Source organism: Astyanax mexicanus, chromosome 6 (assembly GCF_023375975.1).
Source record: "Astyanax mexicanus isolate ESR-SI-001 chromosome 6, AstMex3_surface, whole genome shotgun sequence".
In the NCBI taxonomy this organism is placed as follows: Eukaryota; Metazoa; Chordata; class Actinopteri; order Characiformes; family Acestrorhamphidae; genus Astyanax; species Astyanax mexicanus.
Window position 1 is genome coordinate 8,240,931 of NC_064413.1, and position 20,685 is coordinate 8,261,615.

Below are 20,685 nucleotides of genomic sequence, written 5' to 3' on the forward strand. Positions count from 1 at the left end.
CAGTATGACCTTGGCCATCGTGTTGTAGCTCAGTTTCAGGGTGTTGGCAGTCTTATTATAGCCTAGGTCATCTTTGTGGAGGGCAACACTTCTGTTCCTCATATCCTCAGAGAGTTATTTGCCATGAGGTGCCATGTTGAATATCCATTAGCCAGAATGAAATAATTGGAACAGCCCTGCTCCCCATTCACACATGGAACCATGCAAGTCCAACGAGCCTCATGACACCAGGGAGGGACAGCAACACTATTGGGCACAATTTGGACACATTCACTGTGAAGTGTACTCAATTGTGTTGCCAGATATTACAGGACAGCAAAGCTATACTGATGATAATAATATACATAAATATAAAACCAGTCAAACGTTTCTTATTCAACTTACTCTTCCTTTACCGGAGCATTTCTAAAGTCTTTGTGATTAAATTTGAGGATACTTTCAGAGTTCTTGAGATGTCATTTTAGAACATTACTCAAATAGAGCTATTCACTGTATTATACCAACTCTACCTCTTTACAACTTTACAACTGATGGATGCTCTCAAACACATTAAAAGGCAAGAAATTCAAGTAAATAACTCTTGACGAGTTCAGCACAGCTGTTAACTGAAAGGTATTCCATGTGATTTTACCTCATAAAGCTTACTGAAAAAATGCTAATATGTGCAAACTGTCAGAACTGTTAAGAGGTTCTACTTTAAATAATCTATGATATATTTAAAAAATCTGGTTTGTTTAACCCTTGTGTGGTGTTCCTATTTTTGTTACTCGTTTACTTTGTTACTTGTATTTAATTTAGCAAAATGAAGCAATTTTACATTAAAATGCTTTACACATGCTTGCTTCACCTAAAAGCAATATAAACAGCTTACATGGTTAATATTTGCCTGTTACCTTTCTTATGTTACATTTCTTTAAAAAAATGCTACTCTTTTTTTTATTAGTCTTTAACAAAATGTAAAAGAAAATGAATTAAACTCAAGATATGAGTAGAAAATTTGTTTAGTTTCAAATTTACAAATGAAGCAATGTTTATTAGCCCTTGGCCAAACATACTGTATGTAATATAAATGGGGGGGGTGTACAGTGTGTGTTTATCGAAAATGTGTTTTGATATATGTTTTTCACAAAAAATGAGCCAATGCCAATGAGTTTGAGTTAGAAAAAATTTTTTTTTAGTATCATTTGATGAAAAATGAAAACGGGTCCCACAGACCCGAACACCACACGAGGGTTAACGCTTTTTTTTGCTAAATAATTCCATATTTTTTTATTTATAGTTTTAATCTACAATTCAGAACATTTTAAAATAGTGAAAAACAAGTGTGTGTGTGTGTGTGTGTGAGCTGTACCAGGCTGTGTGATGCTGTGTTGAGGGGTGTGGTTAGAGGGGCAGCAGAAGGAGGGGTGGATGACGGAGGGAACAGCAGGCAGGGCAGGAAGAGCTTCTCCTCCTCCAGCATCCATCACTGCTCCTGCTCCCATCCATCCAGCGTCCGGAGCGTCCCGACCACCCAACCGCCCGACCACCAGACCCTCTGTACCCTGTTACCTGCTGACGGTGGGTTTACTATATACTACATATATAACATATAGATATACATATATATGCATATAGCTGCATTCTGGGATATTTTATCGGTTTATTATTTTTTTATTTGGATATCTCTTTATAATATCGACTGTGTTTGAGGTGAGATGATCTGAATGCTCGTTTTAATTCGAATTAGTGACGATGTATCCTGAGTATTTCGCTAATATCTCGATTATGGGCTGGAAGCGCTGGAGATACGTGTTGTTTGCAGCATCAGCAGCAGCAGCAGTAGCAGCGCAGAGCGGGGGATGGATGTAGCCGGACGGAGCCATTAGCATCATCCACCCCAGCACCACCTCCATCACTATCCACCATCATTCAGCCTGATTATATATCATATACTAATATAATAAACATACATGTGCAGAATAGTCGCCTATATTTGGTATTATGGTCTGTTCACAGCATCTTTTTGTGTGTAACGTTATATATAGCTAGCTAGTTGAGGGCTAGGCCTGCTGTGTGTGTGTGTGTGTGTGTGTGTGTGTGTGTATATATATATATTTATATACGTGTGTGTGTGTGATAATGTGTGTGTGTGAGTAGGCCCAGCATCAGCATCCAAGGACACTGGGTGGATGTAAGCCCAACCTACAATGCATGTGCAAAAAAAGAAAAAAAGAAGAAAAAGAAAAGAAAAATAGAAAATTCGACATTAGCCATAACATTAAAACCACCCACCTATTAGCATGTAGCCAAAATAGCTCTGACTGACTCCTGTTTTGTCGAGGCCTCCCAATAACAGAGCTCTGAAGGTGTCCTGAGAAATCTGACACCAATACGTTTCCTTCACCACATGTAAGTCACAGGGCCAGTCAAAAGTTTGGACACACCCAGAATTCAGTGATTTTTATTATTTAAAAAATGTTCTGAGTTGTAGATTAATACTAAGTCATCCAAACTATGAAGAACAACATATGTAATTAATTAGTAAACAAAATTGTTAAACAAACCAGAATATATTTTATATTTTAGATTCTCCAATGTCGCACCTGGGACATTCCAGGATTTTGGTACTTTTCAGGGGTGATCACTTCTGAAAATTTGATCTTCAGTTTGATTATTTTTAGTCATATATTTATTAAATAAAGGTAATAAACTATCAAAAAGTTTGATTCGTCAAGCTCAGGTATCAAAGCAGTTTTTTTAATTAGATTATGCAATATATTTGGTAACTTACAGTAACAGGGTTGCGAGTAACAGGGTTGCGGTTGTGGTTGTAACAGGGTTGCGGTTGTGGTTGTAACAGGGTTGCGGATTCTAACTGTAAAATTTAGCTATGTATACAAGATCAAGGACAAACATGGTTATATAAGTATATAAAGTAAATTTTGACTCTACTCATTATTAGTCTTACAATATGAGTAACAGGGTTGCGTTGAATGACACAAACAAACTTGGACAAACATGCTTGGAAAAAAAACTTGAAAATTGTTAGAGCACTTACTCTTGATCTTGCCATGGGGGCAGAAAATGTCCTTGCGATTTAACTTTAACCTTTGTGCCAGTAGACAAATATTTTTAATTCTTTCTCTGCCAGGTAAAATTCCTTATGGTAACAGGGTTGAGGGCATGTTGTGGGACACAAATTAATAGCGTAAAAACTGTAACATGCAAAACAATGTAGACCAAAGAAGTTGTTTTCATAAGTAAAGGAGATGCAGATCAACAATATACAAGAGGAAGTCATTTATTTAGAGCTTATTTTAATTGTTAAATTTGCCAAAAGAGTTGGTCACGCAATGTGTGGGACAGGAGAAAACGGATATTTTTGAGGTGGTCCAAAGGTATTCAGTCTTTTGAATAATATCTAAGGAGCTTATTTTTCTACCATATTTTACAGTTTGTTAACAAGTACATTTTTCACAAAAAAAGTAATTTAGATATTTTGGATATGTACATTTGAAATTTAAGTGGTGGGACAGGAAATGTACCAAAATCCTGGAATGTCCCACCTCTTGCTTAGATTAAACAATCCACATCTCCGTAAAATTTGCCAGCAGATGGAAGAAGCATGGAGTGCTGCTGTAACAAACAAAACTGCACTGACTTTGGACTTATAAATATAAAACACAGTGGATCAACACCAGCAGATGGCATGTCTCTTTATCCAAACCATCACTGATCATCAGTAAATTTTACTTTATTTCATTTGTAAATCAAGGGATCAGAGTCTGGAGGAAGAGTGGAGAGACACATAGTCCAAACTGCTCGAGGTCTAGTGTGAAGTTTCCACCAATCAGTGATGGTTTGGAGAGACATGTCTCTCATCTGCTGGTGTTGATCCACTGTGTTCTATCAAGTCCAATATCAAGTCAGTGCAGTTTTGTTTTCCCACAAAATCTTACAGCACTTCATGCTTCCCTCTGCTGAATTTTTTTATGTAGATGCAGATTTTATTTTCCAGCAGGACTTGGCACACTGCCAAAAGTACCAATTGGTCTTATATAATATTCTAAATTTCTGAGACACTGGTTTTTGGGTTTTGGCATTAACCAAAAACATGAACATAAATTGCAGCAAACTCTTTCTAACAAATCAGTTTATTAATGTCCTTCAATCCTTAATTCAGCACAGCAATTTGCTTCAGTGCGTATCATCCATTCACTTAGATATACCACATGCATATTGGTATATTCTGAATTTGGATTTTGTTTTGCTTTGCAATGCTTGTGGCTATTGGAAGCTAGTTATTTGCGAGTTATTACATTCCCACACCAAACAGCCAGCTAACACAAAGAAAACAGAAAACAGTATGATTTGGGCATTTGTAGTCAGTACAGAACCTAAAAAACCGAATTCACAGTTTTTGGTTATCATATTCTGTATTTATATCTGAATTCCACTTATATTCCTCAATTCCGTGATTCTGTTTCTGTTCTTCTCATTGCGGGAATCCTATAGCCTCGGGTCCTTAGTTTTTGAGCTCAGTGTACTGGTAGGTATCAATCGGCTCAATTTAAGTGAACATTGGAACTCAGCAGTATGCTGATGCTAACTGTTTTCCCACAAATTTTTAAAAAGACTTACTTTTTTAGATACTCAGGTCTTCAGCATGTAGTTATCGGCTCAATGCGGCCCTCAAAATATCAAAAATGTCTTATTATATTACTGTTATTAAAATGTTTTCTATCGCAATAAATAATTCTGTGTCTGTTTTCTTGATGTTTCAGGAGCAGAACTGAAACAGGATGTGACCGAAAGGTGGAATAAGTCTGATCGGGAACTCCGTATCCCTTTTTTCGAAAGTTGTAAAGTTAAGACTTTTTGCTCTAAATTCTCACAATGCACTCAGCTCGGCCCTCCGTTCCTCCGAGGGCGCGCCGGTATGACCATGGTAGGCGCACAGAAGCGCAGAAACCGCCCAACCACGCAGGCAGGAGGGAGGACAAAAGCGTAAGCAGTGTTGCCTCGTCCCCTCGCCGTGTCACTCGAGGACCTCCTGAGCCTTCCAGGTTAAAGAGCCAGGCTCCACGCTCCTCTGTGACCCAGCCTAGACTGGCCCGGCTGCAGAAAAACGGCGCTCAGCCTGTGGCGGGAAACCCCAAACCAAAAGTCGGACATGCTGCAAAAACCAACAACGTTGGCCCAGCCGCGGTGGATCCGAACTGCAATGAACCCGGTCTGCCTTGCCTGTGTTGCGATGGCCAATCCCACCAGGATAGCAATAGCCTGTTCAATCACAATCATAACAACAATAACACTGTAGCCATCAGGCAACAGCTAAAGCTAGCATCTCCACCTCTAAAGGACAAGGAGGAAGAGAAGAAGCCAGAAGTAGGAAGGAAAGCCAAAAGTAAGCCAGAGGAAGAGCAGCAGCCGGTGTCTCTCGATGTTCCTGTGGTCAACAACGTGGAAGACAAAGAGGAGAAAAATGGCAATGAGGACAAACAGGATAAAGCTGACCTCAAAGATGATGAAGCTGGTGCTAATCTGAAAGGCAAAGTAGATGAGAACGGCAACGATCACAATCACAATGAAGCTCCTGCTGAAGAGGTTGTTGAGGACGCTGTGGTGAACGACGTGGTTGTTGATGATAATGCTGATGATGGTGATGCTGATGACGTTGATGATGCCGATGATGACGATGACGACGATGATGATGACGATGAGGATGACAACACCCTTGTACCTTCATGCTGCGACTGTCCGGCATCCATGCTGGACTTTTCTCTCACCTCTTCTACCTCATCTTCATCCACCTCCATCAGTAGCTGCTCAGATCTGGAGTCTGATTGCCCCGATACGTTTTCATTGTCGCTGCAGGAGCACAAGCAGGAGGAGCACTATCCTGCCGCACCTCACTACCCAGAATCCCACTCCAGTTTTTTCCAACCTTGCTCCCTGCCTCTGGACCTTAGTACCTCCGTCAGACCACCACCATCACCTTGCTCCCCTGATGAAGGATACCCTTCAGCCCCCTCGTCTCCCTCTTCTGACTTCATTGAAAGCAAGAGATCAGAGGAAGACAAGGGGATCAAAGTAGATCTTCTCAACTTTTTGGACTCTATAGATGAACTTGGCAAGGTTGATCGCTTCTATCGAATTGTTCAAGTGGCGCGCTGGGAGCTTGAGACTGACCTGGATCTGAGAGACAGGCTGGTTCACCAGGAAAGGCTTGAGAAGGTCAACAAGCAGGTGAAACTTGTCCATCTGGAAAGACTTCAGGAAGCCGGCCTTGAATTAGACGAGGAAGATCTTTCTGGTGTGCTAGACGAAATGGGCAATATTGACCTTTCCTGGAAGATGTACAAAAGTGATCAATCAAGCGATTCCCAGGAATACAGTGATGCAGGGGTAGATATGACAGCCCCATCTGACCTTGATGAACCTTCTGCGCCCGATTCCCTTGTGCCATCTCCTGTGGATCCTCCTCCAAGGCCACCTAAACCTCCGGCGAGGCACATCAGTGCACAACCAGAATTGCACACATACATGAACATCAGTGGGAACACTCCTTCAGTTTCTTCACCCTCCTCCCCAGTCAAGTCGTTTAGTCTTGTGGTTTCTGCGTCTGAACCTCCACCACCACCTTCGGCATCGGCTTTGGCATCAAAACCTCCTGCTTTGCCTCCTCCACCATCCCAGCCTGTTCCTTACTTCACCCTTTATTCTGATTCGCCCTCCTTCCCTTCTCCTACTCCACCTATTCCACCTCCTAGAAGGCGCCACAAAGCCCGATTGGAGGCTCAGAGGCTTGCTGAACTTGCGAAAGAGAAGACACCGCAATCTCTTCCTGCTCCAACCTCCAGACCCCCACCGCTACCACCGCCACCAACCGTCCAGCCGTCTCCTCCTGTCATTCCACCTCCTCCATCACTCCCACCTCCTCCATCCTTCCACGCTCTGGACGTGGAGATCCGTAAACTGCTGGCACTGGCTGGGATCACTCAAGCTGAGCTGCTGAGGCTTAGCCCAGAGCTGGGGGTTTGTGTGGATGGTGTACTGGAGGAGAGTGAGATGTCTGAGATCTCAAAGACACACAAAGACATGCAGAAGGAGGATGTTGACCAGGGGAGCGATTTAAGCTGGAGGGATGAGCTTAGAAAAGAAGATCAGCTTGGGAAAGGTGTGAAAGATTTAGAAACATCCAATAAAGAAAAAAATGAAGAGTCTGTGGAAGAAATGAAAGAAAGGAGCAAGGACACTTTCAAAACGACGTCCTTTACTGAGATGGCTCGCCGACGCAGGCGAAATGGAGGCAGCAGCAACTCTAGCTGTGGATACAGTTATGGAGATAATGATAGCTTGGCCTCTGACTCATATTACAGCACTGATATTAGCAATAAGCATCTCCCAAATGTAAGCCATGGCAGTTTTGATTATGCCTCAATGATACCCGATTCCCCGCCTCCTCCTCCCCCTCCTCGGCCTCTACCACCACGGCCACAGATACTGTCCAACCCCCCTGAGCTTCCACCTATAAAGCCGTGCACTCTGATGGCCAACGCATCCCGGCCAGACCGATTCGACTGGCTGATAGCCTTCACCCCGGACACAGAGACTCCACCGCTGGCTGTTAAAAAGTCTACCGAAGCTGTACCCCAAAAAGCAAGCACTGGTCCAAAAGTCACCACCTTTAAAGAACTGCGAAACAGAGGCAAACAGGTTTCCCCACCAACCCAAGTCCAAGATCCCGAGCCGTCTGTTGTCACCCCAGACCCAGATTTCCTCTACAACCTCAAGTGGAGGCGAGAGAAAGCAGATGGGGATGGCACACAGTGGGAATACACGTCCCAAGCACAGGCCACTTTCCTCCAGCCTCCACCTACACCTGCTTCACTGGCCCTGTTCAGGGAAATGCGCCACCTGAACTTTCAAGGAGATGCTTCTCTGCAGCACAGTATCCAAAATCCCACCAGTAGGCACGATTCGCATGGTTTTGACCAAAAAGCAGAGCGCAAAGAAGATGAGCTGGAGAAGACAGAGGTCAGGGGCACGGCCGATGGAGGACGAACGCTGGAATCAAGAACAAGAGGTCAGTTAATTTTTGAAAATTTCCTTTATGACTGCAAAGAATGGCCTTATTTCCTATTGTTTTAGTTGTAAGAAAAACAACATTTTCTTGCTTCAAATACTGCCAGACAAGGTGGACACCCAGTTAACCCAGATTTGCAAACTTTTTGAATTGTTCACACGTACATTGGGGAAAGTTTTAACAGACATCTCGCCCTCCTCTAACTGCTTTCTCATATATATATATATATATATATAGCACATTTTCTGTAAATTTAGTTTTTATTTTATTTTTTTAATTAATCACACAGAAGACATATTTCTCATTACATATTTAGTTACAGCCAACAAGTAAAAGTATTTTCTCATATTTTATTATACTTCTCATTTTATCTCATGAGAACGTTTCAACTGAAATAAAATTGCGCATATATCTAACAACAGCATGCATTTAGTTTTGCAAAAAGGTTGTTGCATTTTGCAACAATATTCTCAATAGAGCATCATACAGGACACAATATATGTTTTTCTATTATCAAACTAAATATATTGTCATATCGCACAGCGTCATTGTTTCTTGTGTCATTGTTTTTATTTATTAACACTTCCTCATGATTTATTTATGAGTGTGGAAGTAGAAAGTTTTCAAAATTACCAGAAAAAAACTCTTTTTACATTGACTTATATTGAAAGTTAAGAAGGTTTATCTCTTGCTTGTAAACTTACTGTTTTTTTATAGTTTAACAGATAACAAAGAGAGACAGAGAGAGAGAGACAGAGAGAGAGATGTCGGTGTGGGCACAGGTGTGTGGTGCAGGTGAAACACTATAGTGTGTCAGGACCCGAGTTGGAAAACACTTAATTAGATAGCTCCAGGCCAACTCCAGGCTGCTGTGTTTGGGTGTCAAATCCTACATGGCTCCCTACACCCTAGAAAATGTATAAAAAGATTACAAAAGTATTTTACCTACAATGAAATCCTGCACACTATGTCCAATAGGGAAATGTGCTGTGTGTGCTTCAAATATTATTGTTGCACTTCTATGCTCTCTTAGCTAACCAAAAATAAAAATGCTGGTATAAGACTTGTTTCCATGTTAAGTTCACAGACTAAATTAATCACTGATGTTTGATAACATATAGCCATAAGGTGGATTCTGAGTGATATTAAAATTGAAAAAATATGTTCAAAAATGATATCCCTATTGGCTTCAAGTGGTCCAGCGGACTAAGGCGCTGCCACAATGATCGGGAGATTGAAGTTTGAATCCCATTCATGTAGCTTGCCATCGGCTACCGGAGCCCCAAAACAACACAACTGGCCTTGCTCTCTCTGGGTGGGTAGATGGCACTCTCTCCCCACATTACTCCAAAGGGTGATGTCAATCAGCACAAGGCGTCTGTGAGCTGATGTATCGGAACCGAGTCGCTGCGCTTTCCTCCGGTAATGCTCGGCAGCAGTTGGAAAAGAGGCGGTGGCTGATTTCATATGTGTCGGAGGAGGCATGTGCTAGGCTTTATCCTCCTGGTGTTGGGGCATCACTAATGATAGGGCGAGTCCTAATGAGCAGGTTGGATAGTTGGCCTTGTAAATTGGGAAGAAAATGGGATAAAAATTTGAAATAAAAATGTAAAAAAAATGATATCACCATTATTTAAATATTTGCTATTGCGATAAATATCGATATCCAATTAGTGTTCAGCCCTAATTGTATTCAGCCCCGCCCTCAATAAGCCCTTAGTATTGGCAATCAGTATCAACCCCTGAATCACTGATCGGTCCATGTCCATAGAGCATAGTCCATGTCTCCAGTTATTGCAGGAACGCAGGTACAGCCAGCATATAAAACTGGGTCAGGTGACTCTTATAGACATACAGAAATAAAGACACCAAATTAGAGAGAGAGAAGGACAGAGAGAGAAAGAGAGAGAGTGAGAAAGAGAAAGTGAGTGAGAGTTAAAGAGTGAGAAAGAGAGAGAGAGAGAAATGCCATTAGCCTTCAAGCCTGCAGAGCGCATGAATAATTGAATAACCTGAGATGACATCACGGGACGCAGCAGAGCAGGATGGAGATCTCTGCTGAGAGTCTATCAGCCCTCCTGTGCTCTCATGTGCGGGCAGCACCGATCAGCCCATCTGTCCCAGAATTTACCTCTCGTCATCCTGAGTCACCACCTCCCCGTTCCCTGAGCTCACATCATTCTCCTGTATTCCTGAGGTCACTGATCTTCTGTTGCAGAGATCCATCTCAGATTTAAAGGCCCACAAAGTGCTGGGAAACCCTACCGTGTGTCAGAATTCATATTTACACAACCATTTCCTAACTTTTCTTTATGCTTTAGAATGAAGCAGACTTTTACCTGAGCAGTCAGGAAATTAAACAGAATTTTTATTTATTCTTATGTGAAAATCTGAAATCTAGTGCCACTTGCTCGTAGACACTGTTGTTTCTTTTCAGTATAAATAAAATCCCATTGTGATTATTTTATTTTAAGTTTAAATATTGATTATTGAATATTGAAGTATTAATGAATGAAATGCAATTTATCTTTATTAATCAAGGCAAATTGTGTAAATAATTTTAATCATGTTTTTTTTTTATCAATCAACAGCCCATATATAATCGCTGTCCAATGAACACAGACACAGACACACCCGTCGTAAAAAATTGCCAAAATTACCCCAAATAAAGTTGCTGTTGTTTTGCACAACAGTATGATAATTTACCAGATAACAGAGAGAGATGTTGGAGTTAAAGAGAGAGAGAGAGAGAGAGAGAGAGAGTGAGTAAGTGAGTGAGTGAGTGAGTGAGTGAGAGTGTGAGTGTGAGTGTGAGTGTGAGTGTGAGTGTGAGTGTGAGTGTGTGTGTGTGTGTGTGTGTGTGTGTGTGTGTGTGTGTGTGTGTGTGTGTGTGTGTGTGTGTGTGTGTGTGTGCGCCTTTAAGAGGGAGAGGGGGCGTGTCCAAAGCTCTCCCCAGCCAATGACAGAGCAGAAAGTGCAACAGAAGCAAAACAGGAAAAGCAAAGCAAAGCAAAACTGTGGAAGGATCAGGCAGGGAGAGCAGCACAGTAAGGTAACTCTGCTTTCCTGTAAATCAGATTAACACAGGGGTGACTGTGCAGCTCTGTGTTCTGCCCTGTGTGGAGGTCAGCCCAAGCTCAGGGTCTCAGAAGCCTGGGTTTAAGGAAACTCAGCCTGGGACAGTGTAGAGCTGTAGTCACTGTGCAGATGGAGAAAGTGCTTAGAAGTGCTTGTTTATGGCCGGTGTGTCTCTTAGCTCACCGGTGCGGTCAGCAGGGCTGCTTAAGCTGTTGAAATCTGACCCCAGATCAGGTCCATGAGGATGGTTTAGCTTTCAGAGGGTGATAAACACAGCAGCAGAGTCAGCACTGCTCCTGAGCTGATTTAGTACACATTTCTCTTTAAGAATCTAACAGTGGGAGTGGTCTTTTAAATTACATGGTTTATTTGTAGTTGATACATTATGTTTTAGGTTAAAGGTGTTGTGGGGTGGTCAAAATGTGAATACTGCAGTAATAAAGTCCTAAATTATAATTATGTTTGTTTACAGTTAGCTTGTTGTAGACTGAATTAAACCTCATTGTTAGAGTTAAACCTGTTAGCCAGCTAGTTAAAGTTATCTTGTCTTAGTCTGAGTTAAACCAGTAAACTGGATTAAGGTTGGCTTAGTGCATGTTAAACTGTGTTAATCTAGTAAGCTAGACTTAGACTTAGCTCGAGTTAACTTGTTTTAGTCTGTGTAAATCCCTTTAGCCTGATTTGAGTTAATTTAGCTTGACTTATACCTGAATATACACTGACTTATACACTGAATTATACCTGTTCAGCTTGAGTTTCATTGGCTTAGATTTAAAAGCCCTTTTAGCTAAAGTTAGCTTGTCATAGACTGAATGAAACACTTTAGCTAGTCTTAGCTTGTCTTAATAAGTTTTAAGCCCTAATAGTGATAATTTATAAATAGTGATAGCTTGTTATAGACTGAGTTAAACCAGTTAGATAGATAAAGTTAGCTTTCAAAGACTCAATTAAACAATTTAGCTAGTCTTAGCTTGTCTTAATAAGTTTTAAGCCCTTTAAATAGTGATAGCTTGTCCTAGACTGAGTTAAACCCTTCATCTAGAGTTAAACCTTTTAAGCACTATCCGGACGAGATTTTATGGGAGGGGATGAACATGTATGTGTTTTTCTCAGATGTCCTCTGAGAAAATTACAGGCTGAATTACCTACTGTTTTTCGCTGAACTCCGTGGTCGTCCGGTAATTTTAGTCCCGTCACCTCAGATTTAATAAATTAACTTGTCATAGTATGTGTTAAGCCCTGGGAAGAGTTAAAACTAGGAAGAGGAAGAGTTAAAACAGCTAAAGTTAGCTTGTCATAAACTGAATTAAACCCCTTATCTAAAGTAACGTTAAATATATTAGCTAGAATTAGCTTGTCTTAGTCTGAAGTGATCCTTTTAGCTAAAGTAAGCTTGTTTTAGTCTGTGTTAAAACCTTTTAGCTAACGTTAGCTTTCATAAATGAATTAAACATGTTAGCTAGAGGTAAACCTGTTTAACTAGACTTAGCTTGTCTAAACCGTCTTTAAGCTCTTTAGCTAGAGGTAAACATATTTAGTTAAACTTAGCTTGTCATAATAAACCCTTTATCTAGAGTTTCACCTCTTAGCTAGGTTTAGCTTGTCTTAGTCTGAAGTGAACCTTTTAGCTAGCGTTAGCTTGATACCTGTTTAGCTTAAATTTAATTGTCTTAGTCTTTGAGCCTTTTAGCTTTCATAAGCTGAATTAAACATGTTAGCTAGAGTTAAACCTGTTTAGCTAGACTTGTTTTAAGTCTGTGTAAAACCCTTTTGATAGATTTAAACTTATTCGTTAAACTTAGCTTGTCTTAATTGGTTTCAATCCCTTTAACTACTGATAGCTTGTCATGAACAGAGTTTAACATCTTAGCAAGAGGTAAACCTGTTTAACTAGACTTAGCTTTATACAGGCATTAAGGCCTTTAGGTAGAGCTAAACATATTTAGTTACGCTTAGCTTGTCATAGTATGTGTTAAGCCCTGAAGCTAGAGTTAAAACACTTTGTTAGCTAAAGTTAGCTTGTCATAGATTTAAATCCCTTATTTAGAGTTAAACCTCTTAGCTATGTTAAGACCTTTAGCTAGATTTAAGCCTGTTTAACTATACTTAGCATGTTCTACACTGAATTATTTTAGCCTGTTTAGCTTGAGTTAGATTGTCTTAGTCTTAAAAGTAGTATGGAAGCTAAAGTTAGATTTCATAGGCTGAATTAAACCCCTTAGCTAGAGTTAAACCTTTTAGCTAAAGTTTGCTTGTCTTAGTCTGAAGTAAAACTTTAAGCTAAAGTTAGCTTGTCATAGATGAATTAAACATGTTTAGCTTGAGTGTTTATCACATACTATTAGCTGTTAGCTAAAGTTAGCTTTCACATGTTAGCTAGAGGTAAACTGGTTTAACTAGATTTAGCTTGCCTTAACCGGTTTTAAGCCCTTTAGCTAGAGGTTAAAATATTTAGTTAAACTTAGGTTGTAATAGTATGTTTTAGTTAGTTTGTTTTATACTGAATTATTCCCCTGAGTTAAAACTGTTTATCTTGCTAGCTTGGTCTGTGTTGACCACTGAGCTAAACCTATTAATTAAATAAATAAATAAATAGTTTAGCTGGCCTTAGCTTGTCTTAGGTCTTGTTAGTAAACCTGTTCATTTCAAGATATCAAACATGTCTTTTTGAGGACCATTGATCAGTCATGTTGACTTTTATTGATATATTGGTGAACTGTTCCTTTATACCAACCATATGCTTGAAGTCTTCGAGAAGACTGCCACTCTCTAACATCCAAAGACAATTTGTCATTGCTCAGCAAAGACCAAAGATTTTGCAAAGTCACTGGTGGACTAGTGGACAGCCCTGGTGTAAATTTACAAGAACAGAAACTGTTGTACAGTGGAGCACAAACAGAAGGGTTTTTTGGCCATAACTGTCCTTGTGTGTGCAGAGAATTGTTAGTAAAAAGATGCTATAGCTGTCGCAGCTCTACTATTGGTTATTCACAATTTACTGTGCACAATAATCAGGTTGATTTTGAGGGTGATTTGCTCTCTGAAAATCCAAAATTCTGGTTGATAGTAAATTATGATCTTCCCAGATGATCCAGTAGTGGAAGGAATCTTTAGTCTCAAGACATTTTTCCAGAGCATGTGCTTCGCTCCAGTTGTGAATTGTAAATATGAAACCTTTAATATTTATGACTTCTTATGCTGTAGTGTGGGGTGGAAAAAGTGACTTGTACCTCATATTGGTTATAGGGGTGGGAATCACAGGGCATTTCACAATATGATATTATCATAATATGTTGCCCGCTATAATGATGTTATCACAATACTATGATCTTGTGATACTTGATATATCCCAAGACAATTCTCTATGATACTTCACAGCATTTGTGTTAAGGAAGTTGTCTTAAGGACTTTAGAGCACTTTGTTTTAATTAAAATATTAATATTTGATGTCGTAATACAATATGATCGATATTATATGATATATTGCAATATCAGTATTCAATATATATTAGTATATTAGTATTGTCCCACCCCTATTGTTTTCATGCAGTTTGTGAGAAACTCTGGCGAGGTTTTGCCGATGTGAGCCACCAGCTGGGAATGTATAATCTTAAAGCATGTGGTGTTTAATTCAGTTCAGATGGGCACGATTAAAGACAGAACATTCTGTGAAAAAACTTTTTCAACATTAAGTTAATTTTGTCAGTGACTGTGAAATGGCTTAAATTGTTTAGTGTAAGGCCAGTACAGTCTGATTCAGAAAATCTTAACACAAGGGTCCCAGACAGGGATTTAGTCTAGTCTTGCACTACACAGCATTTTGAATGTACATTTACCATTGAAAGGAATGTTTAGTCTAGTTAAGTTTAGTCTAGTCTAGTCCAGGCTTAATTCCCCTCTGGGAAGCTGATCCTAAAAGGCTTGGCCTGAGGTAATATGTCCTGAAGAAATTGCAAAAATGCCAAATTCACTGATTTATTGTTGTTATTTTTATGTATGTCCATCTTTATGTTTCATTAATATTTGCTCTATCCATATAATATTGAAATGTTATTTATTATCTGCTCATTCCTGCTGCCAAAATCTGATATATATGTGTGAGATGCTATGGTGTTGGGGTGCTATGATGTGTGTGTGTTTTGTTATGAAGATGATTTGCTCTTGTATAGAACAGGCATGCTTATTATTACGGTGCTACTTTCCTCCATTTCACTTGTGCATTTATTGCTCTCTCAAAATGACGCTATTAACATTCTCTCCATTTTTCTTCTCTTTTTCTCCCTTTTCCTTTGCTGTGTGCTTGTCTGGAACATTCTAAACTTTTCCATCTTCTTCCCATTCTACCGGTTTACTCGTTCACTGCTGCACCCATTCCTTCTTTTCTGTGTTTTGTTGCACTTCTTGCTGCTGCACCTTGCCAACATGCAACCGCTACCGCTAAAAAGTATCCTCACCTCCTCTGTCTTTAGCCTTTCCTGATCCTTTACCTTCCTCTCCCTATTACCTCCACTCCACTCCTCCTTCCCAGCCGCCCTTGTTCTATCGTTCTGACTTTTATAGGAGCCAGTCTAAGGCCTATCCTTTTCCGCAGGTCTCCAGAATTCCCACTGATTCCATTAGAGACACCTACCCTGACTCGCTGTACCGCTCTGAAAACGGCGGGGAATTTTCCTGTCGCCATAAAAATCCTTTCAGCGCTAATGCTAACAGCAGTTCGAGCAGCATTATAGATTCCTTATACCAGTACTCTCAATATTCTGAAAAGAAAGCTAAACTTCAAAGCTATGACTATGAAAAGGACTCCATCCATGCTAGCAACCACTTTACTTCAGAGGGTGCTAGCTGCTACGATTCCAACTGCAACGTAGACTCACTTTACTGCGACAACAAATACAAGACAAAAACCTTGACGTTTGTAGACTTTCCCCAACCGGATATTAGCACGCTCACTGATGGCAACACCACCCCATACAAAAACATTGACATGATAAATTTGATAAACGCAGGAAAGCTCAACGATTTAAGCGATGCTAGCGCTAAAGATAGTTCTAAAGTTGAAGAAAGCAGCACCTCATGGTTTGCTACGAGAAGTTATGAGAAGGCTAGCGACAAAACAATGGAAAACAAACCACAAATGTTCCCCACCCTCTACCTCTACCACCCTAAAAACTGCCCCATGCACAAGGGCGCCCCCCCACGCCTGTCTCCAGTTGGAGCTATCTCACCCCCCTTCAGAGCCGGCTCTCTCTCCCCAGGTGCCGACGTATCCCGCTTGGCCTCGCCCCTTTTCCCCCGCAGCCACACCCTCCCTGCTCTTGCTGCCCCACTTTACTACCCCTACCTTTACACCCCCCGTGCTCCGGCTCCGCTACCTGAGCCCAAACTCCACTCTCAGCAGCGTCCATCACCACCACTCTCTCTGAGTAAGGCATCGATCAGTACATCTTTCTCATTCTTACTCTGTTTGTTCTTTATCGCCCCGTCATCCCCTTTATTTTACGTTGATGGTTTGGTTAAAAATAAAACTGCAGATCTTTGGCTTTACTCCAAATGTAGCCATCAGTCAGGTTATGTCTGGTGTTGTATTTAGCCTCTGTAGCAACAAGGCTAATGCAGCTTATTACAAGGATAATGTTATTCTATTAAAAAGTGAGTGTTTTTAGCATTTTTCACGATAGAAACACCAAGGTGCATATTGTCTATAGAAACATGCTATGTTTATATACAATTTTTCCAAAAAATGAAGTATTTCTTCCAGAAAATTATTGCAATTACACATGCTTTGTTATTCATGTTTATTTATTTTGTGTCTATTGGTAAACAAAGATAACGGAGAAAAATACCAAAATTGACAATTTCATGCAAAACTCTCAACTGGAATCTGCTCCAGGTCTTGAAGGGTTCCTTCTCCCATAAGCAATTTAATATCTCTTCAGATGCTGGCCACTCCAGAAATCGCCAGACATTTCCATTCATCTCTGGGTGCTTTTTGACCTATGTTTGCGGTCACTGTCCTCCTGGAAGACCCATGACCTAGGACACTGGGTCCTACATTGTGACTTTAAATCCTTTAATAATCTTTAGATTTCAAGATGCCTTGAACAGTGAAACCAACAAGTGACATAAGCAGCAAAACAACCCCAAAACATAATTTAACCTTCACTGTATTTAACTGTAGCTTTTGTTGTTCTTTTATTGTTTTATTTGGATCCTCATTAGCTGCTATCCCAATAGGTCCAACCGATTTGTCAAACTGCAGTCAAGCTTTTTTTCTGTCTGTGGGGTCCTCCAGGGTCTCCTGCCGTAGCTTTACTTTTCAATAAAATGTCGACAGATAGTTTGTGCTGACACTGATGCACCCTGAGCCTGCAGGACAGCTTGAATTTATTTGAAGCTTAGTTGGGGCTGCTTATCCACTATTCACCTTGCAACTTACTTCTGTCTACATCCAGTGAAATTAGCTTTTTAAACTTTTTGATTATAATTCTACACCATGTACAAATGAGCATCAAGATCTCTGGCTAATTTTTTTGTGTGAAATTATGTCAAATTTGCCTATTTTTTCTGCTTTGTTGTGTTGTCTCAATACAAACAGGAAATAAACATGCCTATAATTGCAATAATTTTCTGGAGAAAAAAAAATCACGGGTGCCAACATATTTGGGCATAACTGTATAAGGATTAATAAGATTCTATTATTTTTCATCATTAAATATCGAATGTAACTGTTTAAATGTAAAATATTTTATAATAATGCCACTGTGACAACAATACCTCTTGTTTATTTTTTATTTACACCTTTTACTGACATGCTAGTTTAGCAAATAGCGCGTGCTTCTCTAGTTATCTACATTAGCCTGTAGCTCAGGGGTTTAAATAGAAAAACACAGTTTAGACAACAAAACATGACATGGCTGATTGGCTACATTTGGAGTGAAGTGAAAAACGTAAATTAGATTTTTTAGTCAAACTGTCGCTGTCTGTCACATATCTTTTTGCCCATTTTTTTCTCTGTTTAATCACACTCTTGTTTTTTGAAAAGAATTAGCGCTGTAGGTGATTTCTGTTGGATTTTCTGTGCATGGACTTCCCCATAATCTGATTAAGTTTTTGTTGGTTTTTAAATGTTTTTATGTATATAATTAAAGCCATTTGGAGCTCTGATAATCATGACAATGCTGTCTTTGATTATTGTTGCCTGTGATACTGTGTAATCTTTTCAATATAAATGTTGTTTTAAGTACTGATGCTTTTTTCTACTATTAATTTGCTTTTTTATATGAACTTGCATGTGCTGTTTTCCCTTTCCTCCTTTTACTGTATTCATGGTGACATTGGATTTTTCAGTAACCAAAATATGTTTCCAGGTGAACTTTATTTCACCTCTTCAGTCCATAGATATGGTAATTCATACACAAATTCTACAACTGGTTTGTAAAATACCGGTCAACATTTTTAGAACACCCCTATTGTTTAGTAATTCAGTAATGGTGGTGTATGACCCAAGCAGTTTTTTTTTTTTTTTATCTTAGCAATGATTTTATTACTGCACTTCACCGGTCAGACCTAATTCTTCTCTTCACTGCTGAAACTGAGACTTAGTCTAAGCTGAGCTAAAGGTTTCAGTTTTCTCCAGTTTCTGAGAGTTTCGTGAAGGTATAAGGCCAATTGAGCTCTCTCAGGGCTCCGGCAGCTGATGGCAAGCTGAATGACCGGGATTTGAACCAGTGATCTTCCGATTATAGTGGCAGCGGTGCTACTTACCAGCTGTGAACTGTTAACTAATATTTAAATTACTTTTTTCCATTTGTAGCTTATTTGTTTTTATTATAGGGCCTGGCAGTTTACTGCGAAATTTGTACACTGGATTTTGTAACATTTCCACTTGTTGAGTGAACCTGAAGAGCTTAAATGGCAAAAATAAATTGGGGTGTTGTAAAACTTTTGACCGGTAGTGTATGTTTAATTTATAGATTTACTCCAGTTATCTCTAAAAGTGAAAAATGCATAATTGTGATTGCATTATGATATTTAGTATACTATTCAGTAAGATATACAATTATTTATTTTATCTGATTTCTTTGTCAGATTAAAACAATCATATGTAGTTGACTTACATAACACATGTACAACCCTCATAAATATTTAGTGAAATGTTTGAGAAGGTGGGCTGATTATGGGTTGTGTTTGCTGGTGTCTGCAGCGGTCCGCAGCCTGTCCTTCGCTGGTTCTGCAGCTAAAGCGGCGTGGATGGGCAGCGATGTGAGGCCCCCACTGAGAGGTGATGGGCTGTCCTCCCTCTTCCTGCAGGAAAAAAGAGGTTATTATACTCTGCACAGACACCTATATTTAGTACATCTCACAGTGAACTTGTCCAAATTGTGCCCAATTGTGTCATTGTCCCTACCTGGTTTCAAATGTGAATGGAAAGCAGGTGTGTTAAATTTGATGTTTTGGGTAAATTATCTTCTACTGGTTACTGGATATTCAACAGGGTTCCACTCATGGCAAATAACTCTCTGAGGATGTAAGAAACAGAATTGTTGCTCTCCACAAAGATGACCTAGGCTATAAGAAGATTACTAGCACCCTAAAACTGAGATGATAGGAGTGATGGTCAAGGTCATACACAATTTGTCCAAGACAGGCCTTGCTAGGGTCGACCAAAAAATATATAACCAGGTTGAGGAAGCGAAAGGTCATTCTGCAGTGCCATGACCATACGCCACACACTGTATCAACTCTGTCTGCATGGCCATCATTCCAGAAGGTAGCCTCTACTGAAGCTGAAGCTTGCAAACAGTTTGCGGAAATCAAGCAGTCCAAGAGCATGAATTACTGGAACCATGTTTTGTGGTCTGAAAAGACCAAGATAAACTTGGCTCAGATGGTATCCAGCATTTATGACGGCGCCCTGGTGATGAGTACCAAGACAACTGTCCCTTGTCTAGAGTCAAGCATGGTGGTGGTAGCATCATGGTCTTGCACTGGCAAGCTGAATTCCAACATGTACTGTGATATTCTGTTTATTCCTAATTTTTTCCCAATTTCTCTAGCCAATTTTCATGGTTCAAACGGAAGGTGGAGGAGTGCAAGGTGTCTAACATCCATCAGCTCTGTGATGTCATCATGGAGAAGTGCAAGAGGATTCTAGTAGCAACCTTTGCAGCTCTGGTTCCATGCCCAGGGTTATTTAGGCAATGCTAGATATTAATAGGGGTCACACAAAACTTTTTGGCTGCAGTTTGGACATGTTCACTGGGAGGAACACTCAAATATATTTGTATAATATGTAAAATAATACTATATATAATTGTATTAGAATATATTTCTGGATAAAGTTGCACTAGAATATTCTTTTATCTGAAAAGGTTTTATATTACTGATAACTCACTGTGACTGATGTTCTGACTGTGACTAAACATGTATAATGTTTTGCTTGTTTCCAGCTTTGGTCAGTGTGGTCAGTGTGGCGGTGGAGGCCATTCTGGCTCAGTTCAGTTCATCTAGGACTCTGGTGCAGAAGGTCAGTTTCA

At 39.9% G+C, this 20,685-nt stretch overlaps 1 protein-coding gene across 3 annotated transcripts in view; it reads left to right on the forward strand.

The window, feature by feature from the left end:
- Positions 1-1,409: 1,409 nt before the first annotated feature.
- The window catches only part of rusc1 (RUN and SH3 domain containing 1), a 35,743-nt gene continuing 16,467 nt past the window's right edge, over positions 1,410-20,685 (forward strand). For 2 of the 3 annotated variants that reach the window (XM_049480609.1, XM_049480610.1), the window contains exons 1-5: positions 1,410-1,560; positions 4,767-8,071; positions 15,595-16,572; positions 19,353-19,469; positions 20,599-20,675. In XM_049480609.1, the coding sequence (XP_049336566.1) occupies positions 4,879-8,071; positions 15,595-16,572; positions 19,353-19,469; positions 20,599-20,675 (4,365 nt within the window). In that variant the 5' untranslated portion in view covers positions 1,410-1,560; positions 4,767-4,878. The remainder of the gene's footprint in view (positions 1,561-4,766; positions 8,072-15,594; positions 16,573-19,352; positions 19,470-20,598; positions 20,676-20,685) is intronic. The other variant, XM_049480611.1, reaches the window with a different exon arrangement.